This window comes from Sprattus sprattus, assembly GCF_963457725.1.
Source record: "Sprattus sprattus genome assembly, chromosome: 13".
NCBI lineage: Eukaryota > Metazoa > Chordata > Actinopteri > Clupeiformes > Clupeidae > Sprattus > Sprattus sprattus.
The window spans coordinates 11458180-11468043 of record NC_137911.1 but is presented as its reverse complement, the minus strand read 5'-3'; the positions used below and the strand labels follow the sequence as shown (position 1 = coordinate 11468043).

The window sequence follows — 9864 nt, the reverse complement described above, 5'->3', positions numbered from 1 at the left end:
GACCGGAACGAGCTCGGAGGTTTCTTATTAAATCCGCCCAGTTCTAGTTATAGACTAAACTATGACTCTATAACCTGTTGGTATTGTAGGTCAAATGGCTGCTCCTTTAGTCCAACAAAGAAGGCTACATTTTTACACAGCGTCTCTTACACTTTCACATTCGCTATGAGGTATAAATTGTTAGGCTTAAGGATCCGGTGGCATGACCCTTAAGTTGGTTGCAGTAGCCGAAAACATGTTATCGGCTGCGTCCCCTCCAAAATGTATGAATGTAAAGGCCACTTGTACTTTTATTATTTGCCATAATTCCGAGGGACAATAACAAAATGATATGCATATTTATTTATATCAAAATACAGCTACCTCTCGGGCTCTGTCGATGGGAGATTCCTGTAAACCCTCGCGCCATGTGGCCAGTGCCGTGCAGTGTGCAGTCTGCCAACCTTACATAAAAAACAAGCCATGGAAATAATTCAAAATGTAACCCGTTTGTCCAAAATCGAGGAGTGATGCCCTTGGCAAAAGCTTTGAAAAAATGTTTTCTGTTTCATTATTTATTCGTCACACATAAGATGGCATTCCCGCTTTAAGTGTCCAATATACACGAGCTAGAGACCTCAAACTGACAGCCTCAGCGATTCAGGTATCCCTCTTTGATATTAGAGTAGACTAAGCAATTTTAAGGTGACTCATCGATTCCCATCACTCATGTCATCAACTGATTAATATGCTGTGCAACGGGAAAGGTTATTTGTTTAGTCGTGGTGGTCGTTTGCCCTATTTAAACCATAAAAGATTTCGTAAGGTGTAAATATCCCCCTGTACACTCTGAGGCCTCTGATGTCTATAACTGTGCAGGTAACTCAATACATGCAAAGTCGGCTTCAATCAGAATCCAGATAATGGAATCTGTCGACAGGCAGACAGCAGTAATCCAGTAATGTCAGAGTCCGTAATTAAACTAATTATGCTCATTATTGCGTAAACTCCGCCTACTACCACATCTAAACGCCAGGTGAAGTTTAACAGCTCTGACTGACAGGTGAACCCGCCCAATCAGAGCGCGTTTGGTGTGACACAAGCTGGGGTCTTCCAGGACCTTGTGCCTCACAGCGCACTTTTCACTTCTCTGGAATGGCTCCTGAACATATTATTTACTTTGACTTGTAGGGTTTTCAAGTCATCCAGCAAAAACACTTTAATGCCACAGAATCCCGTGGTTTGAACCATGACTCTGTGAGATAAGGCATCTATGTAAAATCATCTTAATTAAGTGAAGGTGTGCGTCTTCTGCTGGACTTCTCTTGGACCTGCAAGGACTGTTAAGGATGTTTTCCACAGCTGGGAAGCGTTGTTTTACAATTGAATCTTTAGTAGCAAAGGATAGCCCGATGACTGCCGACGAGCCCATCCGGCCAACAGCGCTCAGCTACACCTCAACACCGACCGACGGCTTCATGGGCGGCTATCAACCCCCAGCGAGCCGGTCTCTCTACCCGAATCCGGAGCTGGTGTTCCCAGAGAACATCAACCACCCGTCTCTCACCGTGCACCCGCACCAGCTTGGCAGCGCACACCTACAACACCCGCACTTCTTTAGCACGCAGCACCGTGAACCACTCAACTTCTATCCGTGGGTCTTACGCAACAGATTCTTCGGCCACAGATTCCAAGGTGAACAACTACTTATAACCTACATTAATATGGATTCATAAAAGCAAGGATTTCATTATAATTAATGTTTAATTGATGGGTGTTGCTTATCCATAATTAGTCAATGCATTAGAAACCAGCAAGTGTAGCCGGCTAAATTACATTGAACTGTTTGTGTTTCAGCGTGCATGCAGAACAAAATGATTGGTAGTATTGTTGTTGTTGTAAGAATTATTCTGCTAATAATAATAATGATTCACCAAGAAATGTTAAACTGGTTTTTGTTTTCCTGTCATGCTATTTTGCATCTAAAAATGTCTTTGTTCTGAGAAGAGTCGCTCGTGTATTTTATCTGGAATTTTGTTGCAGCGCTCTCCGTTATGTGCCGGTGGCTATACTTCCGAGGTGGTGGCACGGACTCGTATAGATAGCGGGAATTGTTTTGTGTCGCGAGCTGTAATGAAAATGTACGATTAGCCGGTCGCCTTAGGCTCGAGCTTTGCCAAGCAGCCTGCGCTCTCTCACACACCCCTGGGCTACACTAGCTAGTGCGCTGGTACGAGGGCTTGTGTCACCTCAGATGTATAATAAAGTCAAAAGAAAGAGTAGTAGTAGAAGCAGCAGCAGCACTAGTAGCCTATAGTAAAACAAAAAGAAGAAGAAGAAAGAAAGAAATCTTTAGCTTGAAGCTGTGGCGTAAGAGTAAAAAGGCTAATTGGGAGTGAGGAAGCATTTTGCCTTATAATTGTTGCCAATTTTTTTCATAGGTTTTTTTTCGTTTCCTAAAATAAGGCAACCTTAAGAAAGGGAATGTCTTTAGGCTAAATTAAAATAAGCTATAGCCTAACTGATTAAACTGTCATAACCAGGAAGGAACACATAGGGCACAAATAACCTATCATGCTGTAATTATTGGATGTTTACAGGATTATAGACCTAATTAATTGGCATGACAATGGGCAATCTTCCGCTGTCTTGATCTATCGTTGTTTGTGTATGACCCAATTCCTTTTCTCGCATATACTTTTGCACATAGACTTTGAAATTGTACAACCTACTTACAGTCTAATTGATTCGGCAAGTATGGCTGTAAGTGCGTATGCACTTGAATTTACATACACATTTTGACCATACCAACATGCTCCCTTATGCATGCCATTGACACCTCGATATATTGCTAAAATCATTTTAAAATTATGTAGGCCTATATTTCAATCCCAATCCCGGATTTATATGAAGGTCGCTGTCAGGTTGTTCTCTTCCATATGCGCCTCAGCCACCACTCTCGCGGCATCATAGAATAAACATAAATGTAACATTTTGTTTGTGCCTACGATACTATTTCATAAACTTAAACAATACCATGTGTCGCCAGTTTTATCTAGATCCAGTTTATATTTCTAACCCTATTCTATTGTCGTACCCCTCGCCTGAGGCCTATAAAAACATGATTTCATTAAAATTAAGAAGCCTACTAACGCCACGTAAGTAGGCCTTAACGAGTCAGATATAACGCTCAGTGCAATGTTCGACATTCCCTTACCTTACTGTAGCTCAAAATATGGACAAGTCGCCAGCTTCGGCCCTAATTGATAAGGTCAGACCGAGTGGCCAGCCTATCATTCCGAAGGCCTGATGCAAAATAGGACAATACCATATAATATTAAACATATCATTCATGTAAAAATATTGTGCAACAAGAGTAAGTGGTGTGGATATGCTACTTCAAGCCCTCATAGGTTCTAGGCCCTCCGACTGCTTCCGGTCTATTCAGTGCAGCGGGAGGCTAATGAGCGACCGGCTTTACCACAGGGCCACCTGGCCTCGTGCTGCGCCCGTTTCCACTTCACTGCGTCGAAATACCTCGTGCGCATTCCTTTAGCTGGTCACTCTGGATCCTAATTGTTTGTTTTTTCTTTCTTCTTTTCAGGAAACGACGTTTCCCAAGACGCCCTCCTCCTGCACGGGCCGTTTGCTCGGAAGCCAAAGCGCATTCGGACGGCATTCTCTCCGTCACAGCTTTTGCGTCTCGAACGAGCTTTCGAGAAGAACCACTACGTGGTGGGAGCAGAGCGAAAGCAGCTCGCCAACAGCCTAAACCTGTCAGAAACACAGGTACACATACATGCTCACATACAGCCTACCTTTTAGGTTGATCCACGTTATTGTATGAAGGCTATCACAATGCATATACTTCACACATATGCGTCCCTTCTTGCAGTTTGCAGTCAGTTTTTAGTCATTATGACTTCACCTAAATTAATAGTTAGACTTATACAAAATAAAAGGCAAAAAAATGTCTCACATTGAACGAATCCATTTCAATATAATGAATAGGAAAGTTGTTTTAATGTGTGGCCTGCATCAGTAAAGCCGCACTAACTAGAATAGCTTATATCTCTAGGTATTGTATTCTTTACGTAAGCACAGTAGGCATATCCTTTTCGAAACCTTGTCTGGATGTTTTCGTAAATATACAAAATAATAGGTGTTTCTAATCAGTCAAAATAAAAAGAATCATATTTTGTTCTAGAGGAAAGTAATATTTTCATTTTACATGAAATAATAAACTGACCCATTAATAATGCAACAATTAGGCTATTAATAACCAAATATTGTCAATAATAGATTACTAATATATAATCATGCAATTGTTTTGTTTTACTAAACGTGATTACACACTACTTAGTAGTCTTGCAATAGGCCTATAGTGAAATACTGAGATGTGGTGTAGCCTGACAGTGCGCGGCATCAAGTTAAAGTTTGTGATGCAATGAGTACAATTCTTGTTTTTTCTAAATTAATTAAATTATACTTTTCGGCCTGTGTTTTTTATTAGGTTGGTCATAGCCCTATGTCTTTTGGAATGCGTTTGACAAAACAACTATATTTAATACAATATGCCAGAGACGTTAGGCCTGGGCGTCCTGCGCTACAGCCCCAATTTTTCATGAATAGCCCCGGATCCCACCATTTTTTTAAAGAAAAATAGGAATAATAAAAACAGCCCCGGATATATTAATTTTTCATTCCGATAATGCGTTAAAGCCATGATGTCGTTGATTAAAAAACTCAAGCACGTTTTGGGTCACCTGTGTGTCAAGCAGCAGATATATTACACAGTACACTGTGGTAACTAGTGCAGCTAGATAGCTAATTGACTAAGGCAAGACTTTTAGGTTATGGATAGCTTGCCAGTTAAAAAAAAAAATGGATGAAAGTAACGAGGAGCAAACGAGGCTAGAGGAGGTTGAGGAAAAGTTATCTCTTGTTGCTGATCATTTAGGCAAGAGCAAAGTTAAAGGGAATTAAAATGTGAGAACTGTTGGACTCGATTCACATATCTCTAAGTCTAAATTTGATTTCCAGACAGCCCTCGGTTTTCTCAAACAAAGGCTAGCGGTTTTTTCGATATTTAAACACTATGATGTTCCCAAGAAATGTAAATTCTGACTGTAATAACATTTTCATGTAGACCAGCATTGTGGTATAATGGATGACTCAGACAGATGACGGGCCCTGCATGACATGGGCTGTCTTTAGGCTGTTACTGTCACAAACTGCGTGGAAATGGTGCATTTAGCTGCTCTGCAAGTCTGGTCTGAGCCCCGAATGTTTTCAAATAATTAATTAATTGTTGTTATTGTAGGACCTAATGTAGGCTAATATATACAGTAGGTTAGGTTACATTTGTCATATCATCGGTTTATTGTTGAGGTTGTTGCGCTTTCGCATTTTTTCTGCTGACGAGAGTGAATTGGGTGTCGTATGTGACTAGGCTACTGAGTGAAATCATTTCTGAAATGTTTGCACTTGAATAATTTAAAGTAACTCAAAAGTAATCTGTAAAATGGCTTAATGATGTTAAATGCAAATCAAGTTCTTTCTTTTCGTGTGCGTATTTTATATTATGGCCTATTTGCTAGAGGTGTTGAAAAAAAAACTTTTTTAAACTTGACGCTCTAGTCATTTACGTTCAGAAGTCGCTCAGTTGACATCGCTTTGTCTGTCAATCAAATTGCATTGCTGTCTGTCATCTGTCTAAGCAAATCAATTAAGGGAAGAGACATTTTACTTAAACACACACACACACACATAGGCTACAACACTGATTTACCACAGCTAAATTAGTTTCCGGCAATGCAAGAGAGAAAAGAAAACATTTGCCGCTTCCCCGGCCACTTAAGTGGATAACCTCGGGATGAACTGGAGAAAGCAGTCAAGTGCGGAACAGAGTAATGGCTTTCAGTGCTGGACGCATAGAGGCTATTGTCCGCAAGTTAATAGGCTATATTACATCTTTTGAATTAAAGAGGGGAAAAACGATATGTAATTTCGAAAAGTCAGATTTTCTGTTTGGACGCGTTGGCAGATTAATATTGAGTAGGAGCCTACCAATGGTCTTAACTGCTCACATTCCTGATTCCTTGTAAGATTCAAGTGTGTTTGCTACAATTTCGACATTTAGTGCATATCCCTTTACATTTTTATGCACACTATTTTGATTGTAGTAAGGGATAAAGCGAAGTTTAAACCATCAGCTTTGCATTAATCAAAACAAAAAAAAGCGTTGCCTGCAACCGATTGTAATGCGTGAAACAACTGTCCCCAGCCGACCTCTCCTCATGTGATAAGATAATTGGAATATGACACATTAAATGCACCTAATAATGACCTATACTTGCAGCTGGCTCGAAAAACACTGATCCCAACCACCTGTGTTTCTGTCAAAACGCATTATTGTGCTGTCAAAATATTGCGCAAAACTTAAAAGAGACACACATGCCCTTTTAAACGATAAATATTGTTGTTAAAAGTTTGAAGTGGGTTTCCGTGGTCCATCAAGTATAAGGACAGAGGGGGATATAACGGGCTGGATTATGGCATATTCTTTGAAAGGACTGAAATTTCAGGTCTTTTATATTTTCGTGTTGGTGGCCATGGCCCAATTTTAGAGCATATAAGACCAGGTGTGGGTTTCCCGATAACGATGTCTCAGCATAATACAATAGGTGTACGCCTACTAAGGTTGCCTTCACGCATGTTACCAAAACCACCTCTAAAGACTTTACCTAGGAGAAATATTATAGGCTACTTACACCTTAAGAGGCTGTTTCTGACATTGATTATGGTCCTTCGCGTAGATCTGAGCATGCATTCGATGAATATGATGGGTTAACGAGTTCAGGTGATCAATATTAGACAACATCAACAAGAAAGAAGCTATGCGTGTCAAAAAAAAAAAAAAAATCCCAAATAGGCGTCAGGACGGCTGTAGGACGGCTGTAGATGTGATACTCATACATTTATATTCGCAAGGGATACAAAATGAATGGCTAATTAATACCGATTTTTTTTTATTATTTAATGGCGCACAAAAGGTAATGCAACACATATCGTCGGCCAACATCGCAGTCAGTGCATAAGTCCAGACACTAACACAACATTTTTCAAGCTCAAAACGTTTGTTTATCTGTAAACTGTTTTAAGGTATAGTTAAGAGTGGTCCAAACAAACCTTAATGAAGTATCTATTACAGAAGGTGTTCTGGAAAACACCTCGAAACTTTATGCTACAGCTTACGTTATAGGCCTACTTTAGGTAATGACGCAGCATATGGACATTTGCTAAGATGATATCAGGAGGACTGCACTGTTACTTAAATATAATAGAAACCACCGAATTGTGCCATGTTCAGGCAAAAATCAGTAAAACATGTCTTGTGTGGAGGGATGCAAGCCAAGAAGTTGTAGAGAGTAAAACTGACGGTGTTATTTTTTAAGCCTCTGTGTCCCACAGCCTACTGACTTTTCCACGGTTCGTCCTCAGGTGAAAGTGTGGTTCCAGAACCGTAGGACAAAGTACAAGCGCCAGAAGCTGGAGGAGGAGGGACCCGACAGCGGTGGGAGGAAGAAGGGCAACCATCACATCAACCGCTGGCGTCTCGCCACCAAACAGAACCCAAATGAGGACATAGATGTCACATCCGACTCCTAAACCCCCCCCCCCCCCCCCCCACTCCTCCATGAAGATTCCCCATCAAATCCCACCCCAACACAATGACGACCAACACTAAGCCCTATTTATTATGTTCAAATTAAAAGTTATCGGTTATGTTTCGTGTGGACTGGAGGACTGTGTGTTCGTGGAGAACCAAGACTGATTCTACAGGCTCACTTTGAGCTTCTTGCCACTCTCCAGATAATGGGGAGATCAATGGCAGTAAAATGTGTACAAACACACACACACACACACATACTTGCACTGTTTTTTGTCTTGTTTCTTACAACACGCCTATCTGTATTCTGCCATCTTTTCTCTCTGTAACCACAGATTCTCAAAACCAATTCAATAAGCTGATAAAAAGAGAACAAGCACTGTCCCTCTCTCAACCATGTCCTTCTAATGGGTAGTTTCTTATTTCCCATCTATTAGACTTCTCTAATATTTACTCCGTCCTCTGTTGGGTATGTGAGCTGATGTCTAAAAATGTCCAGAGCCCCAGATGTGTTTGTTGACTGCAGGTGTGCGCACACATTGATGGTTAGACAACTGCATGTTCATAGACTGTTTATAGACAGCTGGGCAAAAGTCTGAGTTGAAAGGTCAGCCTCTGTGTAATCCTGACCTTTGAGCGTTTGACCTCCCTGTTCGGCACATGGGTCTGAATGGAGAGTGTCCCACGGTCACTTCACAGACTCCTGTGTGTGTGTGTGTGTGTGTGTGTGTGTGTGTGCAAAATATGACCACGAACAAAAACACATAGGCGCATTTTCACACCTGGGTTTGTTGAGAAGGACGTTAATATGTGGGCACAAGCATGTGTGTGTGTGTGTGTGTGTGTGTGTGTGTGTGTGTGTGTTTGTGTGTGCATATGTGTGTCTGTGTTAGTGTAAAGCTTGAGTAAATATGACATGTTTGCATTAGTGTGTGTGAATTAATGAGAATATCTTCGTGGGAATGTGTGTGTGTGCGCGTGTGTGTATGTGTGTGTGTGTGCTTATCTGATGCATTAGCCATCCCTGGTTCTCCCACGGTGAAATATTTGCCAACAAATATCAAATGAATTTTCCAGAACAAAAGTTGTAAAAACAAATAAAGATGTTTTAGAGAGAAAAGCCCAGAAGTCTCAGCCTGTTTATAGTTGTTTTGAGAGGGCAAACTCAGAGGCATGAAGCCACATGCCACTATAGTGTGAGAAAGTTACCGAGTCAGCTGGAGTGAACTATTTTTCTAATGGAGGGCTCTGAACAATCACACACCCTCAAACACACCTGCACACTCACACACACACACAGGCACACAATGTCTTCGCTAATGCTGTCTTGTCAAAGGAACCGTAAGGAATCTGCGTTAAATGACCCATCAAATGAACTCCAAATGTGTAGAGTTGACCACGACTACTGTTTGACATGCATGTTCTTTCCGTCACACAGACACACACACACTTACACACACACACTCACTCACTCACCACACAATGAACGTGTCAGGCACAAGAACGGCCAGAAGATTGTTTTGAATATGCAGGACACTCTATCCTCAGCACAGGTGTGAATGTACACACACACACAAATGCACACGCACGCACGCACGCACACACGCATACGCATACACACAGACACACACACACACACACACACACACTCACACATGAAAGTGTTTTGGAGCATCATTGCTGTCATTCCACGTGAGCATCGCCGTCTTTAACTAATGGAACAAAAGAAAGAGAGGCAAAGCTGCGACAGAGTGGCTAGACAAGGCACAAGTGTGTGTGTGTGTGTGCATATGTGCAGTTGTGTGTATGTAGAAGTGTTCCTCTGTTAGGCTGAAGGTGCGTGTGTATTTGTGTGTTTGTGTGTGTGTGTGTTGGCAGAATGCCTAACGAGTTCCACACCTTCACAGCGCTCCACTTAACAAACAATTACTCAGAATACCCCTCTATCCCCTGCTGCCATAATACACTAGGGGAGGGGGAGTTGAGTGGAAAAAAAGAGTAAAAAAGGGAGGGGGAAAGATATCCCTGTTCATTTTTTTAAACAGTAAAAAGAAAAATATCTTCCTTAGATCTATCACTATCGAAATCTTTCCCTCCAACCTTGCAGTTGTTCTTCCTTTCCCCTGTCCTGAGCCCCACTCTCCACAAGCACAGTCAAAGCACTTACACTTATCACCAATCCAGGCCGAAAGATGCAGAAAAGTAAATCTCAG

General features: G+C 41.4%; 1 protein-coding gene across 1 annotated transcript; it reads left to right on the top strand.

The window, feature by feature from the left end:
* Positions 1–1328: 1328 nt before the first annotated feature.
* emx1 (empty spiracles homeobox 1) lies at positions 1329–7650 on the top strand (the record flags this gene model as incomplete). The annotated part of the gene is made up of 3 exons (XM_080850167.1): positions 1329–1674; positions 3584–3768; positions 7483–7650. The coding sequence occupies 3 exons, from the start codon at positions 1329–1331 to the stop codon at positions 7648–7650; spliced, it is 699 nt and encodes a 232-aa protein (XP_080706293.1).
* Between the last annotated feature and the right edge of the window lie 2214 nt (positions 7651–9864).